Raw genomic sequence first — 22,472 nt, forward strand, 5'->3', positions numbered from 1 at the left:
AGGGAGGAGCCAATGTCGCGACGGAACATCGTGCAGACTCGACAGTCCGAGTCCGCCGATGACACTTTTGCCCTTGGACGGTCCGGCAGGACCTAAACCATCCCGAAGACACGGTGACTGGGAAGACAAAACATTGCTGGTCGCAGGGACACCGCAAAGTCCCTGATCGACCCAAGGGTAGCGCTTCTAACTGGCGGCAAACAGGCAGCCCCCAGGCTGACAAAGTCGGAGTTGAGATTCTAGCAGCTTCAGCCTCACCTAACTGGAGGAGCATAATGTAGGCGAGTGTGAGGAGGAGGAGGAGGAGGAGGAGGAGGACTTAGATTGGTGCTGAAGAGGCAAACTCTTCCTGAGACAACTTTGCTTTAAGGGAGATCCCCCGTGTCTCTTTCTCTGCTGGTTAAGCAGCACTAGGGAAGAACAAAATAAGAAGAGACTTCTGTGCTGGTACAGGTAGTCCTCGAATTACAACAGTTCACTTAGTGACCTTTGAAGTTACAACGTCACTGACCGTTTTCCACACTTATGACCATTGCAGCAGCCTCATGGTCATGTGACCAAGATACGGATGCTTGGCAACAGGTTCATATTTGTGGTGTTTTCGGTGTGTCCTGTGGTCACGTGATCTCCTCCTGACAAGCAAAGGCAATGGGGAAGCCAGACTCACTTTGCAGCTGCAATAATTCACTTAACAACCGTGGCAAGAAAAGCAGTAAAATGGGGCAAAACTCACTTAGCAGATGTCTCGCTTAGCAACGTAAACTTAGGGCTCCATTATGGTCATAAATCGAGGACTACCTGTACTGTAGTGACTCCCCCCCCCTGTGCTCAGAAGTGAAGGATCCCTGTTGTTGCTTTGTAGAGCAACTCAAGGAAGGAGACTTCAGCAAAGGTTGAAATGATGCCTCCCAATTTGGCCAAGAGCCCAGCAGGGTTACTGCAGGGCCCCATCAGAGGCACTTGAAAGCGAAGCGCCTGTGACCGGAGGACACTCCAAAAGGTTTCCGGGTTCTCTCTGGCGGCTGCCAAAGGGGACACTTACGGACTGCGATCCGTCCTTGCTGTTGTCCCTGGATTTGTTCTTGGCCAGCCTCTTCTTCTTCTTGTGCAGCGGCCGCGACTCCAGAATCATCTCCTCCAGCTCAAAAGTGGGGTCGCAGTGCAGGCGGCCCTTCTGTGGAAAACCAGACAGAGAGGAGGAGGTTGCCGCCGTGGGAATAGCAAACGGGAAAGGAAAGCAATGTTCTCAGTCCAAATTCCTTAGCCATGGGTGGTGTGTGTGTGTGGGGGGGGGGGTTTGGAATACAACCCTTGGCTTTATATTACTGCCTCCTTCATGAGTCGCAGAGACCCACAATTCAAACCAACATACTCATCACTTCGACTCACGTTGGGAACGAAGCCAGGCTCTACTTTCTTCTCCCAAATTTCTTCCCAGTCCACATTAGAGAAGTAGGAGGAAGTCCGGATGTTGGCTAGACTGGAAAAACGATGCTCAGGATTGACTGTCAAAAGCTGAAAATGGAAATCAGAAGGGCAACATTTATTCAGGGCGAAACTGGGCAGCTGGGGGAAACAAAATCTGAGCTGTTTTACAGATACCGTGTCTCCCCGAAAATAAGACAGGGTCTCATTATCTTTTGACACCCCCCCCCAAAAAAAATAAGCACTTGGCCTTATTTTCGGGGAGGTCTTATTATTTTTGAGGTTCAGGAGGCGTCAAGCGTGGTCACCTCGTGGCTGCTGCTGTGTTGCAATATTTTTTGGGGGGAGGGCTTCTTTCAGCAAAAACCCGATTGGGCTTAATTTCCAGGGAGGTCTTATTTTCAGGATAACGGGGTAGTTCTTGACTTACAACCATTCGTTTTGGGAACATTTGAAGTTAGCACTGAAAAAATGACTCATGAGCGTCTTCATGCTTAAGACTGTTGCACCATCTCCACGGCCATATGGGCAAAATTTGGGCACCTGGCAAACAGCAGGTATTTCCCACAATGGTCCCAGTATCCCTGGGGTCACGTGATCACCATTTGTGGTCTTCCCTTTGCTCAGCTAAGCAAAATCAATGGGGAAAGATAGATCCACTTAACAACTGCAGTGATTTGCTTACAACCATAAAATAATAAAAAAGGGTGATAAAATCAGGTGCAACTCACTTAACAACCGCCTCGCTTAGTAACAGAAATTCTGGTTCCAATTGAGGTTGAAGGTTGAAGATTACCTTTTCTACGTAAGCAGTGAAGTGTATAAAGAGAAATCCTCTTCTTTTTCTCAATAGTTATATCACACAACCTCTCCTTTATTTGTTTTTCAATCCACAAAATAGCTAAACCTGATTTAGTTTTATCCCCCATTTTCAAACGAAAGACCCATTCAGTTTTCTGCAGTCTAGCATTAACAAACTTATTTATTTCATTTTAGATGCCCGGGGGTATTATGATGCAAAGGCAGTAGTTGTAGTATTACTACTTGAGTAGCAAAATGCAGCCCCTCTGACTGAGCTACTACACTCACGGGTCCTACAGTACTTGACAAAGAACATAAGGGAAGCACCAATTCTTCACTGCGGTAGTTGACATCCCTTCCATCAATAGCCATAGCACTTAGACTTATATACCGCTTTATAGCCCTCTCTAAGCGGTTTACAGAGTCAGCCTCTTGCCCCCAACAATTTGATCCCTCATTTTGCTAACCTCGGAAGGATGGAAGGCTGAGTCAACCTTGAGCCTGGTGAGATCTGAAGTGCCAAATTGCAGGCAGCAGAATTTAGCCTGCAGTACTGCACTCTGACCACTGCTGGTTAGAGAAGGTGAAATGGCTGCGCACAATTAAATGACCTTTCTTAAATCTACATTTGGCGAAAAGGACGAGAAGAAAGTCTCCTAGCTGCATCAGTTCAGATGCTCTATTTTTGTGTGTGACTGGGAATAACACCCCATTCCTTCCGTAGTGAAGCTCATCTCACTCAAATACGAACTAAACTTCTCGCCTCCACAATTCCTTCTTCATGTTGGTTTCCCACAAATGCTCATCTTCAGGAGGTTTCGTGCCTTCCACTGCTTATTACTTCCCCTAGACAATGTTTGCTTGGAGGCTACCTTCCTACATTAACCCAGCAGAGGGAGTATTCTTGTTGAGTAAATTGTCCATAACACAATCCTACTTTAAAACTACACACGCTGCTCATTTGAGACAGATTTATATTAGAACACTTGATTCTTGTACACTCTTGTACATATGCATCCCCCCCCCACTTTTTTACAAGATACTCATCTTTTAAAAACATTCAACCATCACAGGCATCAATGGCACTTTACATTTTATCCCCCCCCCCCCTGCCTACAGATATTGACGAGGGCTGGCAAAGAATTTGAAGGAACATTTTGTAATGGATTTGAAGGGTGCTTTGCACAGCCCGTTGGCACGAGGGAATCTCTCCTCACTGAAAATGGTCAGGTTGTTGTGTCCTCCAGAAAGCTCATCATAAACATTTTTGGGCCTTCCGAGGCACAAGCATCTTTCCACTGGGCTGTGGATGAATTGGGGACTCTGCAGGCAGGAAAAATCTGGGAAAACCCCCCCAAACCAACTGGAATAGAGACAGGAGCTTTGCTCGGGGCAATATATTCTATAAATCATCCCACTGCCCACATCTAGCATTCAATATACAGAGTTCCCAGTGGTCTGAATCCGGATGCGCCGAGTTCTCTTGTTTCTCACTTCCATCTTTTAAAGATTAGTTGTCCTTTTGTTAGCCTTCCTTCAAGCACGCCGATCGCTTCCTCTTTGCTTCTAAAAAGTCCTAGGTTGGAGTCAGTCCTGACAGAAATCACCTAAATTGGCTGCCAGTGGGAATGATAAATGTATCCACACTATCAGGATTCCAGAACTTGACACTTCAGTCTCAAGTGAGACCAATCATTAGCACAATTAGCTAATGTTTCATACACAGGAGACACTTTTATGAAGGAGTCTGGCACTTCCAGTCTGACACACAGACGACCCTCCGCTATTAAACAGTTTGAACTTCCATGGAGGGTTGTTATCACCCAAACACAATTTCAGCCTCCTACAGGCATTTCCCTTCAACCAGGGGGTTGCTAGAGGAAGGTGAAATTGGATTGTGAGACACATCCCACCCGTTTCACACACATTTTGTTGTCTTTTGAATGCCTATAGGGGGTATCACAATCTGAAAAATATTAATCAAGCCAGCAGAAAGCCCTATAACTGCATGCAAAGGCATTTACTGGCAATTAAAGGCATAGCCCAGTGATGGTTAACCTTTTTCTAAAGTTCTGCCAAAATTGTGTATGTGAGACCACCGACCTGCGCATGCGCGAGCAACCCCCCCGCCTTTCACCCTCCCCAGGCTCACCCTCCCAGGAGAGGGCGGAAAACGGCTCAACGGCCCAACTGGAAGTTCCGGAAGGACCTTCTGGTTGGCCCGTTGGGCTTGTTTTTCACCCTCTGAAGGCTTCGTAGGTTTTCCTAAAGTCTGGGGAGGATGGAAACGGCCTCCTCGACTCCTCCGGAAGGCTGAAAATCAGCTGGCCAGTGTGAGCTGAGAGCTGCCATGCCGGCAAATAAGGCTCAACGTGCCATAGGTTCGCCATCACTGGTATAGCCATTGCATAGCTTTAACAATAAAATTACACACTGCATTACATGTAAAGAAAACATGTTTCCCCCTCTGACGATGCACTTACATCTACCCAATGAAAATAGCAATGGCGCATAGTCTTACACACCGATTCCCAGTGCTTTAGAGCCCTCTTTAAACGGTTTACGGATATCAGCACGTTGCCTCCAGCAATCTGGGTCCTCATTTTACAGAGCTCAGAATGAGGGAAGGCTGGCAGTTGGCAGAGTCGACCTGCAGCCACCATGGCAGGGACGCATGTACAGGGCTGGAAAGCACCTGAAGGAGAGGAGACGGCATCTCTGGTGCCAAACACTCTCCGTCCCCGACTTCGTTGCTTAGGGCTGCAGGCAGGTTTCCCTGGCTCTGTTCGAGGAACAACGGAGTGATGTGCTGAAGGCAACTGTTGCTACACAGACATATGCGGCATGTTGGCAAGTCAGAGGGACCACATATTTTTGGATCAAAGCCCGTATTTGTGCAGTGATACTGAATCATTACAATCCTTACCAAAGAAACAACGATTTTACCTTTCTTAATAATGCCACCATGTCTTTTGACCAAGCTGTTGTATACTGGACGCTCACGGTGCTGAACAGCTGAACTAGCGATTCCACAGGACTATTGGAGTGGATGTCATAAGGCCTCTGGGGGGTGGGGGGGGGATGAATAAATGGAAATAGATGAAAACTCCACATTTATTTATCATAACATCAAGCATTTAATTAATACAGTTATTTAGACTGCTGTAATACTATTATTACTCTATTGCTATCACCATGATGCTTTGGTCCCCTTGCATTTCAACTCCTACAAGGTATAAGGGGCTCCCTTGAGACCCTTTTGAAGCTGCAGCTGGTTCTGAATGCTGTGGAACAGGCATTGAAGGGCATGCACACACATGTGATGGCATCTTTCTTAAGCTCCACTGGCTGCCGGTGGTCTTCTGGATGTGATTCAAGATCCAAAAGACCCTCTGTCTCCCATAGCTACTCTCTGTACTGGAGGGTTGGACAGGATCCACATGCTCCAGATCCCACTCCTTTAACAATGGAACCTGAACAGACGCACAAAGTTGTCTTGCAGCCATTTGAAGTGCGTAGAACCCCCCACCTTAGCTTTATTTAAAGGAGTCCTTAGGCTCTGGAGGGTGGGGCCCTTTGTGGGATGACTGGTTTGTTATGAGACTCCATCCCTTTTCTCATATGTTTTGTTTTATTTTGTTCCATATTGTTTTGCCTCAAATTGCTTAATATTGTACCATGAAGGAGTTGAGCAGCAGATAGGTGATGGATGGATGGATGGATGGATGGATAGATAGATAGATAGATAGATAGATAGACAGACAGACAGACAGACAGACAGACAGACAGACAGACAGACAGACAGACAGATGATGGACAATGGGTGGATGGACAATAGAGAGATCGAGAAACAGAGACACACAGATGCAGACTAGTTTAAGAGAGCAAACCCAAGGTGGGCCATTTATGGCAGAGAGAAGTTGATGTTAAGGACTGGTACTGCCTCACATAAATTGTTGGTGTCTGACAAACAAGAAGTGTGTTTAATTAGAAATATGAATAACTGATAGAAAAAATGAACTCTGAAATACTAGGGATCAGCTTCAGTATGGCTCAATTTAGGAATGTTACTATACGTTAAAGGAAATTGTGTGAAGCTTCCAACAGCTGAGGAACATTAAATTCTCTTCTGAATTTACATTCATCTGTAGAAAGTTGGAATTTCCTATTTAGCTGTCTTGTTTCTGTTATATTTTTCTTCAATAAGACTTTTTAACTTCCACTGATTTGTATGTTCATTTTCTTGGAATCAATGAACCTATTCCCCACACTTTAATGGGGAAAAGCAATCTCCAAGTATTTTTAAAAATAAAAGATATGCCAGGCACCCATCCACGCAGAAGCTCATATGCGATCACTCCTAGAGACCACCAATCAACTTCAAAGGAGTAGCCTGATCCTCCGTTCTGAAAGGAATGAAAGATCTCCGGAGCTGAAAAGAAAAACAAGGACATCGTTTAATACCTCCATCATTGTTAGTTTCAGTTCCCATAGTTCGCATATTCCCATAGTTATAAAACCAGATATTCTAACAAATTTAGTGGGGTTTAATCACAGGTCAATGAGACACAAGAACTTCTAAGTTGTAACTGGGCATCCTGGCTAAAAGAGAATCACAAGTTGACTTCATACGTAGGACCAAATATTTGGGAAGATAAGCCAGCTGAAAGCAGAGGGTCAGACCTCAAGACTCCAGATTGGTAATAGTACTTGTATAGTTATATAAAGCGAAAATTAAGAAATTGTTGCTAATATGAACGCGCCCCCCCCCATAGCTTGCATTTTTCTAGAATTAAGTGAGACTGTTTACAGCTCTGAAAGGTGGATCATATGCTTAATCTTGGAGATGTAATCTACGTATAGCTGCCTTCTGATACCCTGTTTCCCTGAGAATAAGATCTCCACGGATAATAAGCCCAATCGGGCTTTTGAGCGCATGCGCTAAAATAAAACCCTCCCCTGAAAATATTGCAACACAGCAGCAGCCATGAGCTAACCATGTTCGCTGCCTCCTGCACCTCAAAAATAATAAGACCTCCCCGAAACTAAGGCCAAGTGCTTATTTTGGGGTCCAAAAGAAAATAAGACCCTGTCTTATTTTCAGGGAAGCACAGTATAAATAGCCAATATCAATGAAGGACCAAGACACAAAAGGGTTCAATTAATGAAATATAAAATTAAAGCATTCCTAAGCCTAATTAATCTCTTTAAGAGAAGGAAATATAAATAGATTTAAATTAGATGATTATTTTATGCCTGGGGCAAAATAAACAAACGGTGGGAGGATTACTATAAGCTAAATATTATTATTATTTTTTAATATAAACAATGCTGCACTTCAATGTTTAGATGGCCTAGACATTGGTATTTGAATTTACATCTTTTAAACATTTATATTTTATTGTGTTTTACTAACCTAGGTGAAAGGGTAATATATATTGCTAGTCCATGCATGATCTGCCATATGCTAAATACATTTTGTTTCCTTTCCTTTTCTCCCATTCAGTTGTGTCTGATTCTTAGAGACTCTCTGGACAAGTTCCTGAAATTCTTTAGTCAAAAGGTTGATCAGAAATGCTTTCCGAGGGCTAAGAAAGAGCGACAAGCCCAAAGTCACCCAGTTGGCTTTGTGCCTAAGGCTGGACTAGAATTCACAGTTTCCTAGTTTCTAGCCTGGCATCCTAACCATTATACCCAAATGACTCCAATATATCATATTACACATGCTCAAATATGGTACAGGACACATACATGCGCACAAACACAACAAAGTAAATGTCACAGAATCTCAAAAGATGAACCAGTTTAGTAGGAAAATGTATATTTCATTTGGACTGAGTGGACAAATACAATTTTGGATCTAAGATAGGAAAAGGTGACGTTTTCAAGGATGTACATTTTGGTACAATGAGTATCAAAACTAAATGATTTTTTCCTATTAAAAATAATGTAATAAGTCACAAGGAAACTGACACTGATAAGTTTTAGCTTCTGTGTTGAGTACCAAACAAACGATGAGTACCAGACAAAATTTCCATGTCAAAATGTGTTGAGTACCAAAATCAATGAGTTTCAAACCAGTTGAGTACCAAGATATACCACTGTATTAGGAGATTGGGGGAGGGAGGAGAGATTAGTATTAAAGATGCTTCCACATAGGGGGCTCTTAGTATTATGAAAAGAAATAAAAGTCTGTCCATTGTCTTTTTGACTCCTTTACATTAAGGATTCTGTGTAGAAAAAAAGCATCAGAAACAGTAGAGGATTACAAATGAAAGATGAGATTTCACAACAAAAACCTTCTCTGGTTCTGCCCCTAAAATAATTAATATCATTTTAATTAATTTGTTACAGGAACAGGATGTTTTTATTTCTTTCCGTCTCACAGTGAGTTTTAAATCACTTGTATTGTGACTGTCATAGTTTTCCAAGGAAAACCATAATGCCACTGATTGCCTGAAGAACATGATCCATCACAGCCCATTGTGAATATGCAGGCAAAGCACATCGTTAAGTAACAGAAATGTCTCCACTCACCCATGTAAGGCTTCGTCCCAGCTAGAGCAGTGGCTCTTTCCCCATCTCTGACGATGGTTGCAATGTTAAAATCGGTGAGGTGGGCATGGCCTTAAACAGAACACAAAACATGATATTTAGGTAGAACCACCCTGCTGATTTATTCTGACAAATATGACCTGATAATAATACGATTGAGATAATATGATAGTAAGGGTTCTTACGAATTGACATAAAAATTAAATCAATCCTAATCAATGTGAACCATGAGGCATCCGAACTGTTAGAGAACAGTTAATAGTATTAAAGGTAGATACAAAGGAAGTTGTGTATCATTATCTTTTAAATATAAAATAATACAAATATCTCTTATCTGATACTAATTTTGAAATTACTCTCTTTTTTTTTACTGTATTGCTTTTAAAAATTATGACAGAAAAACCCAAAAAAAATAAATACATGCATTGTCAAAAAAAGGGGGGGGGGGACACATGAAAATTGTTTTTTTTTAAAGCAAACAAATACAAAAAACAAAAATGAAGTTATATCAATTTGATTGTAGTTATAATTCTACACACAGTTATCTAACACAATTATTCAAATACATATATTTCTAATACATTTATATGGTTTAACTACATCAACTATATATTTAACTATATATTTCAACCTCTGTATTTTGTATAAATGAGTCCCATATTTCAATATATTTGTTCATATATAGTCTAATGTCTATAGGCAATCTCATCAGTGGTAGCATTCAAACATTTTTACTACCGGTTCTCTGTGTGTGGCTTGTTGGGCGTGGCAGGGGAAAGATAGTGTAAAATCTCCATTCCCTCCCGATCAGCTGGGACTCGGGAGGCAGAGAATGGATGGGGGCGGGGCCAGAGGTGGTATTTACCGGTTCTCTGAACTACTCAAAATTTCCGCTGCCGGATCTCCAGAAGTGGTCTGAACCTGCTGAATCCCACCTCTGAAACTCATAGGTGATAAGCGCAATCAGAGTTTCAATCCACTGAATGAAATATCATATTCAAACCATGGATTTATTTTTTTAGAAAGCACCCAATTAACTTTTTACATTTTGGTTAAATGACATTTTGGTTTAACTACACCATCAGGAAAACTAATATATCCACAAAGCAACCCATTTATCTCTCTCTTTATGGAGAAGCCATAATTTCAGTTAAGAGTTCTATGTTGCTTATGGACATGATTTTCAGAAGAATGGTGAGCCTAAAGAAGGTGCTATTGTAAAATGCAATTGTATCATAATAATATAATTTTGTTAGAATAAGCTAACTTCTCAGTTTAGATTTTAATTACTTACACTTTAGCTTGTAGGTCAGAGACCTTTTTCCCACATTATCATATTTGTGATTATGAAAGGGCAAAGTAGCAGTGACTTACCTGTTACTCAGAATGGGGGTGGGGGGGATATTGCATGATAGGAAAAAACGGAAGTCATTTGAAACTCCTTCTGATCGATGGACTAACGGCTGGGCTGTGACACTTTAAATATAACTTGGATTACACACGAATACATAAAAGCTGCTCCAGCCAACTAACATTTCGTTTTCCTGTTGTGTGGAAAGCTATTTGATAAGCTTTTTAAAGGGGAAATCATTGGGGAATAGGCTATTGTCAGGGTTGGAACAAAGCGAAGGCATCAGGAGAGGCATAGAGGGATCTTCTGGCAATTGACTGCAAAACCATTAAAATTCCACCTTGTGGATATCACAATGTACTCTACACGGAGCTGCCCTTGAAAAGTATCTGGAAGCTTTAATTGGTTCAAAATGCGGCAGCCCTCGTAGTTTTGCGCAAGCCTAAATTTGTGCATGTGTCGCCTCTCTTGCAGGAGCTGCATTGATTGCTAATTTGATTCTGAGTCCAATTCAAAGTGCCGCCTGTCCCTTTCAAAGCCCTCCATGGCTTGGGACCAGGTTATTTGAAAGACTGTCTCTTCCCAGCCACACCCACCCAGCTCACCAGAGTGGAGAGGCAGGGAATCCTATGGGCCCCTTCTAGCACTAGCACTTAGACTTATACTCAGCTTCCTAGTATTTCAGAGCCCTCTCTAAGCAGTTTTCAGTCAGTGTTTTGCCCCCATTTTACCAGGAGCCTCATTTTACTAAAATGATGGTGGAAGGATGGAAGGCTGAGTCAACCTTGATCTGGTCAGAATCGAACTCCTGGCAGTGAGCCAACCTGCAATACTATATTCTAGCCACTGTGCCACCATGACTCATGGAGGTCCATCCTGTGAGACCAAGAAAAAGGTCACTCTCTGTAGTTGCTCTCCCTCTGTGGAACATCATCTCTGCAGAGACTGCCTCCCACTCTTGGAAGCCTTGAAGACACGGTCTGCCAACAGACCCGGAATGATGTGGAGTCCATCAAGTGGGTAGTTTCTCCCTAAGCGGATGGAAGGTTACTGGTTTTTATACTTGGGTTTTATCCTTGTAAACTGCCCAGAGTGACCGAGTGAGTTCTTAATAGCAAATAAATAAATAAGTATTTTCCATTCAAAAGTTCCCTCTGGCATGAAATGGGCCTCTCTGTTGAGTTATAAAGGAAGAGTTTCATTACAGAGAAAATGAATTTCAACACAGATATACATAATCCGTCAAATATCAACGTAGAACTGCAGGAGGCTGAATTAGAGCTCCCAGATACAGACTGACATCATAGCAATGACCACTAGACGGCAGCCGGAATAAAAGGTTTCTGGAGCTCAGAGCTGCCTCCTAAGGCTCCCTGGAGTTTTGCAGCTTAGCTGTGAGGCAGTTGAACCTTCTCCAACGTGCCAGGCACATAACACACGAATGAAGAGGGCTGCATCTGAGCTAGAGAGGGGTCTGCTTTGGTGGGGCTGGAATCTGCACTCGAGGACAGGAGAGCAATGTATGTATATATATCTTTAAGGATTTTAAAGCAAACACTCTGATTTAAATATAGGACCTTACTAGGGGAAGTCGTTTTCAGACTATACTGTTCTAGAGGTGACTGATCTCAGCTTGTGCCTATTAAGAACCACATCTCGCTTATGCCACAATTAGGTATGCGACATCACCTCTCCTAAGCTTCCTGAAGCAGATCAGCCGCTTCTAATGCTTTCGTGCCAAGATAAAAATGCTAGTCTGGAATCAATCTCTGCCTCTCATTTTTATTCCACCAGCGTGTGGATTTCTAGCGTTTAGGATTCATGAGCCAAGGCTCGATGAAACAAACAGAGAGATTAACTCATGATGTCCTTTGCCTGGGTTTATTTCTACTCCAGCTGGATCACCGAGCTTTGAAACCAAACTATGTGATCGGGCTACGCAGGAGAAATTCGGTTCAGAATCCAATTGGCTTAGTGGTGGTCAGTGACTGAAACACAAAAGGGAATATCGCTCCCACCGCCTTGAGTCCGGAAGCAATTCCATAGGTGGAAGGCACAGACATTTTGGTGAGACCGACGTTTGGTACTGTAAGGAGCCCCAGACTGCTCCTGAGTGAAGGAGTGGAACATCTGCCAGTTTGAACTGTGGTAATGGAATGTGAGGCAACTGGCAGTCGGAACAGAGTTCTTTTCAGGTGGGGAGGGGGAGTAGAACTCCTTAGCATCAGAGCATGTATAAGAAATACTAATGATCTGGTGGTCATTTTGAAAAATCCTTTTTTAGCAAGCACCTAGAAGGCAAGAGGAACATACGTGCCAATTTTCAAGTTTGTAGGCTTTATGGTTCTGGAGATTTTGTGATGAGTGAGTGGTACTTGGGTTTGATAGACAGATAGATGATAGATAGATAGATAGATAGATAGATAGATAGATAGATAGATAGATAGGTAGGTAGGTAGGTAGGTAGGTAGGTAGGTAGGTAGGTAGGTAGGTAGGCAGGCAGGCAGGCAGGCAGGCAGGCAGGCAGACAGACAGACAGACAGACAGACAGACATCATTGGTAAGGCTGGTAAAGATTATGGGGCTGCTTTGCAGGGCAGCCTTGGTGGGTCTGGTTTCTCAGTATTTCTCACTTGCTCCTCTCTTCCTTTGGGGATGTTGTTCCCATTGCCAGTGAAAGGGAAGACAGCAGATACGTGGAGACAACCGTTCCTTCCTTTTACACCTCTACTTTGCTGCTTGCTTTCTGTTCTTTTACCTTGAAACAGGAGGGCATAAACCTCAGCGGGTGTCTGATGAAACTGCTAGATCTTGAGCTTTCTCTCCTTGGCAGAATGCCACCGGAGCACTGCAGGCACATTGGAGACATGGCATCTAGGCACCTGGCCTGGCCTGCAGCAAAGAGCAGCTATTTGGCTGTGGAAGTACATGAAAATGCAATTCCAAGCCTCTACTTGAACCGTCCGATCCAGAGGGAGGAAAGGAAGGTTCAGGAGGCTCCACCTTTCAACTTTCCATAACTAGTTTTCAGGGATGAGGTTGTGAAGACACCCAGGCAATTCCACCGAGAGGGAAGAAACATATTTCTATTGCTGGAAGTCAAATGAGGAAACCGAGGCTCCTGTGCGTTTCATCTTTGCCTCACTGGGAGTGACGTACCACCAGCCAGGAAATGAAGGCAGTGAGTCATTTTCTATGCTAATCCAACATCAAGTCTCTCCAGAATGTCAGAATAGAAGATTTTCACTGGTCTGGTTTGGAGAAGGCCAGTTACCAGAGCTGTGCTCCCTTCTTCACTCTGGAGCAGGGGTGTCAAATTCAATTTCACTGAGGGCGCATCAGGGTTATGTTTGATCTTGGAGGGCTGGGGGGGCGTGCCCAGGGTGGGTGTAACCACATTCAGCCTCCTGCAGCTCTCTGAAAGCCAAAACAGGGCACGGGGGGGGGGGGTAATTACAAAATGTGGACTCCGCTTTATGACATCCAGATCCAGTACGCAAGGGGTGTGACCTGCACAGAAAATACACTTTTCTTTGGTTACGAAGAAATATCCCCAAAGTCAGATGTAGACTAAATGTAGACTGACTTTTGGTTACGCACCTTCCCAGCAAACAGTAAATCTCCAGGATGAGTAGCCACAATTTGCATGTTGGAGGTTCCCAAAGGAATTCTGGGAAAGTCTGTATTTTAAAGAACATTTGAGGAGGGGTTGAAGAATAGCCCTTCTTCGCCTGAGACTGTAGAGACCCATCACCAATCAAAACACTTTTTGTGAAGCAACTAATCAACACTGACAGGCTAAGCTACTAGTATATGAAAATAAGAGCAAACTCCACTCCCTTCTAGTAACTAGTTTGTTACCTAGTTTGGTAATGAAACATCTGCAAGAAAGCCATCAAGCTCAGAGAGCAGCAAGGACCCCACAGTTTAATCCTGAGCTACAAATATTCCCTTCTATCGATAAACACTTTTTGGTTAGAGAGACTCAGAGCCAGCCTGATATGAGATGGCTCCCAATGGATTTCATTCTAAATTTTGATATTATTTCTGTAAATAAGGAATGCAGAATTATAATAGCTGAGTCTTTGATCCTTCATACATAAAAAAAAAATACAAAGCTAAGGGATAAACAAATAAAAAACAGATTTGAAAAAAGAAAAGGCTCAGGAAAGAAAAAGAGTGGAAGTGTAAGAAAAAAAGAGGAAAGAAGGAAAACCGAAAAAAGAATGACTTTCAACTTTCTTTGCTACAAATATAAGTTAAAAAATATATCAAAGTAGGATTAACATTTGTCTACATGATTTCCATAATTCCATATCTAATCATCAAAGCCCCGGATCAACTTTTAATTTCAGTTTCTCACAAAAAGTCCAGTAATCGCTTTAATCACAATTAAGAAAACCACAACTGATTTATTTAATTGCACCAAACTCTAAATAAAACAGGAATGGAAAATCATAAACTCTAGTGCAGGCCCATGCTTCTCAACTTTGGCAACTTTAAGGTGCATGGACTTCAGTTCCCAGAATTCCCCAGACAGCATGAAGTTCGCCCATCTTAAACTTGCAAAGACTGAAAAACGGTCTTTGATCTACAGATAGGGATTTTTCCATTCCTCTTTTATTGGTTCTTACTTATGAGCAATCACAATGCAAAATCCTCACTCCCCCCCCCCCCATGCCAAAGCAACCAGATTCCCTCACTAACCTGCTCTCCAGCTCCAGTCTCCTGCATGAAGCAACAAAGGAAGAGCATGTGGACTACCAGTTTTTAAAAAAAATGTAATTAGGTCTTCCAACTTCTCAAGGGGGGGGGGTCTCATGAAGTTAGGAAGTCTGACTGAACCTTTTATTTTTTCCTGTTAGTCACGTGGTCTTTTGTTGCCCTGCATGCCGGAGAACAGAGCTGGAAAGAGAGCTAGGGAGGGAATTGTGTTGTGGGGGGGGGGGATTTTGCAGGAGGCCGTCCAGGTCAAGAACAGCCCACAGTGGGTGGGGGTGGGGAGACAGACGCGCACCCCATTTTCACTAGCAGAGGCACCGTGGGCCAGTCCTTTGCTATTCCCAGGCCGGCCCTACAGGCCAGATCTAAGCACCTGGTGGGCTAGATCTGGCCCGCGGCACAGGCCTTGAGTTCGACACCCCTGCTCTAGAGTGGCCTTTCTCAACCTAGAGAACTTTTAAGATGTGTGGACTTCAACTCACAGAATTGCCCAGACAGGATGGGATTCCGAGAGTGGAGCTCCATAAATCTCAAAGTTCCCAGGGTTGAGAAACACTGCTCTAAAGCACACGACACCCTTGGACAGTATAATCCTTCCTGTATCTGAAGCAGATTTTGGCTATCCATCTTCAAACCCAGCCTTTGTCTTGATTCTGCCGTTTTAGGCCTGCAAACAGATTAAAAGGCCCCTACAGTAGTAAAAGACAATGGATACCCTAAAAGGATGGGGCCAGCAGCCTGCGAGTTGTCTTCTGCTACGATTTTGGAGGCCAACAGAATGAGGGGGAGCTCTGCCTGCTTTTCCTTGCAGTGCAGCTGTCAGCCTGGTAGGGAATAAGCTTACTGATTTCAGCCGCTACTGGGAATAGGAACCCATCATTTTTGAGAAAAGACTTAGGAAGGGAGAGAGGAGCCTCGTTGGTTTAATGATCTGTATTCTGGTCGCTAGACTTCATAAATCATAACTGAGTGTGTGTGAGAGAGAGAGGGGGGGATACACACACACACACACACACACACACAAACGTATATAGTGAATGATAATGCGTGAATGTGGTAGAGTATATACTGTACATATGATTGTATTGAATGGTAAGAAAGAAAATAGATGAGAGAAGGAAGGAGGGAGGGAGGGAAGATTTAAGGTTTTTTAGTGGCTTTTGCATAAAGTTATTCTGGCCAGAATTAGAATTATAGTAGCTACTAATAATGTCTCTTTTCCACCAGTTATTTCTTCATTTGTTTGGTTCAATGTATACGCTGCCTCCACCGTCAAAGCAAATCTTCATTATATGCAAGTTATTAAAGCAATAAAACAAGAATACCAAACGGTAATCAAAACAAAAATGTAATATACATTACTATTATCAGGGAAGAAAACACCATAAATTCTGAGTCATAATATCCTGATATAAATCCAGGGGCCACGAATGGCTGTGCCCCAGGGCTTGCTGAGAAAGCCATGAGCTAAACAACTCATTTCAAATCCCGTAAGCTTCTGTGTCTGTCACTGCTGCAGAAATTGGAGCCTAGTATTCCAATACTGAAATAAATGCACATGCTACAAAGTGCAAAAACATCCCACATCACCCATTTCCATTTCCATTCAGACACCAAGAGAGCAGAAATAAAAACCATACAATTTTTCCTTACCTTGTTCATCAAGGAGAATGTTATCTGGTTTCACATCTCTGAAAAGCAAAATAAATGTGTGTGTGTGTATATATATATATATATCTACGTATATAAAACTTAATCTTGACAGAAAAAAGGCAACTACTCCTGATATTTTTTCCCATATCAAGCAAATTGCCTTGAGAAGCCATTAAACCTACTGAGTTTTTGTTATTGTTTCCAGATTGTAAAAACATCATCGATTATCAGCTACACAAAAACAGAGTTGTGAAATATCCATGATCTTTGCAAAGAAATTTCATTTGAATGTAGCGAGTGTATAGAAATTGTCTCAGTAAACAAAGGCAGGTCAGGGTTTGAAAACAATTCCTGCCAGTTGGAATTGTCTTATGATGAAGATCCTTCCATCTTCAAACTGTATTAAATAAGCAGCTGCCGTGGATTTCTAGATGAGAATCAAATTGGGCTGTCAGAATAGGAGAGTATAATTTTTCCACTGGCATCTCCCTGAGAATGCATTTCTCCATATGAGGATCTATTCTTTTTTTCCCTGTAAAGTTTTTTATTTTTCATTTTCATAACATATAATCACATGTATACTATCACATAGCCAACATCGTATTATTAAATGTTCACATCAATTCATCTTACCATCAAGTCCTCAAAAGAAAAAAAAAGTTATTGGCTCTTCTGTTCTCCATACACTACATTTGTGCGTTCACTTTCTTCTGCCTCTCTCATCCCCCTCCCTACCTCCTTTCTTCTTTCTGTCCACCTTTCCTTCTCTACTTCCCCTTCCTCTCTCCTACCCCTCTCTCCCCTTTCCACTCCTCATTTCTCTCCTCCTCTTCCCCCCTCCTACCCTCTCTCCTTCCCTTACCGCTCTCCTCTTCTTCCCACTCTTCATCTCATTTGCTTGGTGTATTTCAGCTTCTGAGCAAGATCCCTTTTATGTTGATGGTATTTATAGTTCCTTTTCTATATACATATTCAATTTTAAACATATATTCTCCTTAAAAAAGAAAAGAAAAATAGAACAAAAAAAATATACATATATAGTCATTGTACTTTTAAACCCCCAGCCTAATTTTGGTCGAGGTGTAGACCTGGTTACAATTCCCAGCTACTCTCATCGTTATCTTTATATAATTATACATCCTTACGCGCCCCCAATTTGTGATTCTGCCTTTAAGTCTCAATAGTTTCCCATTATAAGTGTATTTAATGTTCCTGCTCTAATTTTTCCATGTCTTGGATTAGATTAGCTTTAGTTGTCTATGAATGGCAAACCTCGCTGTTCCATATTCCTTTCAATTCCCTTAATCTATTGTCTAGAATAACAAACGGTAAACATCTCGCTTTATTTCATCATCTTAAAAGTTCTGTGTATATCCATGTTTCATATATTTTAACCCATGCTTAATTGTCCTTCTGTTGCCGTTTCCAGTCAATTTGCCACTCAGTTTAATTCTCATGTAAAAAAAGTGAATGGCAAACCTTTGCTTTTACAACCTCCCCATGTCATTTTCATATTTATCCACATTCCAAATATTTCGGCCGTTGTTTAGTTGTCTTTCCATTATTATATTCAACCAGTTAGCAACCTCATTTTATTGTCATGTTCGTCACACCTCCCCACATCAATATCAATATCATATTTATCCATATTCCATATATTTCAACCTTTGCTTAATTATTTCCATTATTACCTTCAATCAATTAGCAACTCCATTTTATTGTCATATTTAGAAATAAAACCCTTATCTTAGTTTTATATTCTCCCCCATAAAAATTTCTGGTTGTCTGATTTTTTCCTAATAAGTCTTTTGTCCCACTTCTCTGCTCCTGCCCTCTCCCTTCTCTTTGCTTCGGCACATCCACTCTCCCCAACTCTCCCCAGGTCACCACCAAAAGGATGTTTTTTTATTTCTCTTTGTTGGGGCAAAACCTCCCCCTTCAATTTCCCTTATGCCACCAACAGCCTCAACCTCTTTTGTCTGCCTTTTGTTTCCCTCCGTTTCTACTCCTTCATTATCTTGCCCCCCTTCTTCTTCTTTGAATTCTTCTTAAGCTATCTGCTTCTATGGGTTCAGAATTCTATTTAGGCTTGATTTTAATGATTTATGCATATTTTTTATAATTTCATGTAGTTCTTCAAATTCCCAGCTTTCCATGATGTCCAGTTCCAAAGTTAGAATTAGCTATACAGTTATTTCAGAGTTCTGGTCCACCTTAAGTTTGCCCACTTCCACTGCTGTAGGGGAGAATGATGGGAGCCCTCTTGGTCTTTTGTTCTTCCTTAATATCCAGTTCCAAGATTGCAGTTAGTTATACAACGTCTTATTTTGAGGCTCTGGTCCACCTTACGTTTTAGCTACTTTGGGACCAAACCTTGGGCCATCTTAATCTTTTGCAGCAAAATAAAAAGACGAAGGAGGGGAGAAAAAAAAGAAAAGAAAAGAAAAACCCTAGCATTTTCCAGTTCTTATCTCTGTAATAATTCTTCCCCCTGTCACCTTCCATCTCTGATCAGCCACAGCTGCTTAAAACATATCAATTAGAACAAAGTTATAAAGAGCTAGATTCGGGTACGTGTCTCTTTTGCCTCCTGCTCTTGCAACTTCTGATTTATGGTAGTTGGTTAGTTAAAACTTCCCACACAGTCAAGGTTAGGTTATCCGTTATCAGAGAAAAAGAGATCAAAATATTTGGTTTCTATTTGATATCCAAGACCAAATTAGAGTTTATATTGAGTGGGTTCAGAAGAAGATGTGCTTTTTTCTTGATTATTTTAGCTGGAAGGAATTCAAACAAAGTAAAAATATTGGTTTCTGTTTAAGATCGGAAACCAAATGTAACATTTATAATTATGTGGGTTTGTAGCTGCTCTGCTTTCTGTTCTTCTGTTCGAAAGCACAGACAAAGAATTTCCGGGGTGGCTGATGTTACAACCCTCCACCTTCTTTTCTTCCTTTTCTTTTAGGAAAGAAAAGACCTGATCTGACCATCAGTATTATTTATGTTCTCAGAATTTCTTTGCCTTTTCCAGGTTTAATTTATAGTTGTGGGTTAGATAAATTATCTTACCAGGTCTTTTATCTCTCCCGGTCTCCGCCTGTTCCAAACTTATTTTGACAAAAAGGCCAGCATCTTGTCAGCCATGAAGGCTGCTGCCCCGACTCCGATTCATAGGTAAATCTCTAACCCACGAGAGATCTGTTGCTTCCCTCAGGGTCTGATGAGACACGGCCCTTCTTCGCCCCCACCTCTAGTGGGGGTTCTGATTCAAAAGATTCTTCGGAGAGGGTTTGTCAGACAGGGTTCATGTGAGACTCTTAAGAGCCCACATCTCCCACATCTGTCCAGGTGGAGAACTTCCTGTCCAAGCCCACATGAGGATTTATTCTATTGTAATTAAAATATGGGACTAAAGTTCAGGAACATCTAGTTCCAAACTTCATTCAGTACAAAATTCACTGGGCCAGTAACTCACTGATCAGGCCTGGGGATAAGTCTACTTTCGCCCCTCCCGAATGCTGAGTGAATGTTGAGTTTTACTGTTTAATTTACTTTTGTTCACGTTTCTTTTTGTATTGTCCTACACTCCCTTTCCTTTTTGATTGTAAGCCGCCCTGAGTCCCCTCAGGGAAAAGGGCGGCCTATAAATGTCCAATAAAACAAACAAAAAACAAACAAAAAAAATGTAAGCATTTAGGAGAGGAATAAAATCATGCATATGGTAGGTAAAAAGGAAATTACTCTTCCAGAGTGCCATGGTTCTCATCTCAGTCCATAATCTCTGTGACTCCTATTAGGAGGAGAAGGAAGAGGAGGCCACTAATGACCTGGAAATGAGATTAATTTAATGTTACCCAACCGGATGTCCTTTAGATGTGTTGGGACTTCAGTTCCTAGAATTTCCAGAAAAATTGTTATTCCAGAGAATTTCACCGAAAATTAAGAAACCCGTCTAACAAGCCCCATAAGGGTAAAAGCTGGATAGGCTGTTTCTGTACTGAAACATTCTTGACTCATGACTCACTTTCAGACTTTTGACAAATTAAAAAAAAACTGAGAAAGATTTCGATACAGCAGCCACTAGTCTTAAATATAATCCTATGGAAAGAAATCAATTATAGAGAAGTGCATCAAAGATTGAGATGACATGATCATGAAGTTACCCACTTGTTCAAAATTCTATGTAAATAGAATATGGATCAAGATTAGAGGATTAGAAAATTAGGTTTTGATTATTCCCTACGATAAACAGTCCTTCCATTTCATGGTAGAACTAGAGATTAAGTATTTACTGAAGAAAATTTACTCCAACTATAAAATCAATTTCAGAGTTGAGATTCCACGGAGCTGCTCCCTATGGGCTAGAATGAGATGAGTTTATAGAATGAGACCTGATCCTCACAGCTGCCAACCACAAATTATAAGATCACCTGTGTATAATACGCTGACTGCGCAAATAGTCCAAAGCTGATGCCATTTCACAGATATATAGTTTAACTGTTTCTTCTGTAAACTGCACATTCTGTTGAAGATGATAACGTAAGTCACCACCCAAGAGCAGATCCACCACCATGAACATGTCTTCTTCATCTTGGAAGGAGTACCTATAGAAAAGTGAGGGAACAGGGAATTCCATTACATTTGCACAGACAACATTACTATGCCTTAGGATGGTAATCCATGCCATATAATGATCTAGAAATGAGACATCCTTAATATGTTATATTACCTAACCTGGCCACCTCTGGATACATTGGGACTTCAGCTCTTAGATTTTCTAGAAGAATTGGCTGGAATGTGCTTGAATAATAACAATGCTTCTACATATCTAAATAGATATCCTTCAACTACTTTCATTTGTCCCAGTTCTTTTGAACCACTGATATTCATATATTTGGGGTGTCATTTTGTTTTAATGCTTATTACTGCTAGCTGTCCCCTCTTCTGTATCTAGTAGGGAGCAGCCGTCATAGTTAATTTTAACTTGTTCATGTAATCCTGTTTCTATATCTGGCTGGATCACATGGCTTCTATAATATGATCATTACACAGTAATTTTTCCAGGCATAATCAATAATGTACTGGAATACCAAGCAGCCTGTCTCATTTCATTATCAAAGGATAACCGGTGCCATCAGAGTGAATGACTCATTGGCAAGATTGTGTTAGTCTGAGCTGCCTGGAATCTTTTTAATACAGAATTTCTGGGATGTCATTAGCTGGACATTTTTGCTCTATTTGCCAAAGCTGAATAAAAAAAAATGTGAAAGGGGTGATCAAATAGGCCAGAGAATTATTTTCTTCTAAGAATATCTGGATGATAGAATTGGCTTAGAAATACGAGTTAGAAACATCCACTTATCTTTATCACCCTCAATAAATGGAGGGTATATTTTACCTGGATCTTTAGAAAAAGCACATAACATGGTTATTCTTTTACATTTCTACATTCCCCAACAAAGTTTCTAGGACGCCACCCGCAGCATGTTCTCTTTCAGTCACGACAACTGCATGGCCCACGCTTTCCCTCAGGACGAGCTGAACCCCATCCATTGCCGGGGCCGGGGGGGGGGGCGACCGAGCCGACCCTTCAAATCTGAATATCAGTGACGTCCTGGGAAACTACTCGCTTACTCTGAGTGATGCGTTGGCTACCCCAGCAGCAATGGGAAATTCCTCAGAATTTCGGAAAGCAGTGAAGCTTGTGATAGACACAGTCTTTAGATGAGAGTGTAAGATCTCAGGGATGAAAACTTACCAAAAATGCTTATAAGATTTGGTGCCTTTTTATGTATTATTTTATTATTATTATTTTGTTAAATGCCATTGCATAAGATGACTCAGTAGTACCTATCTCTTGAAAAAGAAAGCCAGGATCTGAATTGTCCATTCAGAAAGCTACAGGAAGAATGGGGATTTACATTTCAAAGTGCTGTAGATAAAAACAAGACAACCCAAAGGATAA

At 41.7% G+C, this 22,472-nt stretch overlaps 1 protein-coding gene across 1 annotated transcript in view; it reads right to left on the bottom strand.

Moving 5' to 3' along the window:
• The window catches only part of STK32C (serine/threonine kinase 32C), a 172,467-nt gene that overhangs the window by 7,280 nt on the left and 142,715 nt on the right, over positions 1–22,472 (bottom strand). Inside the window, exons 4-10 of the mRNA XM_087726023.1 lie at positions 20,938–21,111; positions 16,508–16,545; positions 8,764–8,853; positions 6,555–6,658; positions 5,173–5,289; positions 1,390–1,515; positions 1,043–1,174 (exon numbers count right to left, since the gene is read on the bottom strand). Coding sequence (XP_087582149.1) covers positions 1,043–1,174; positions 1,390–1,515; positions 5,173–5,289; positions 6,555–6,658; positions 8,764–8,853; positions 16,508–16,545; positions 20,938–21,111 — 781 coding nt within the window. The remainder of the gene's footprint in view (positions 1–1,042; positions 1,175–1,389; positions 1,516–5,172; positions 5,290–6,554; positions 6,659–8,763; positions 8,854–16,507; positions 16,546–20,937; positions 21,112–22,472) is intronic.

The sequence above is a fragment of the Thamnophis sirtalis genome, unplaced genomic scaffold, assembly GCF_051295495.1.
Source record: "Thamnophis sirtalis isolate CommonGarterSnake01/CBP01778 unplaced genomic scaffold, rThaSir2_p1.2 scaffold_11, whole genome shotgun sequence".
NCBI lineage: Eukaryota > Metazoa > Chordata > Lepidosauria > Squamata > Natricidae > Thamnophis > Thamnophis sirtalis.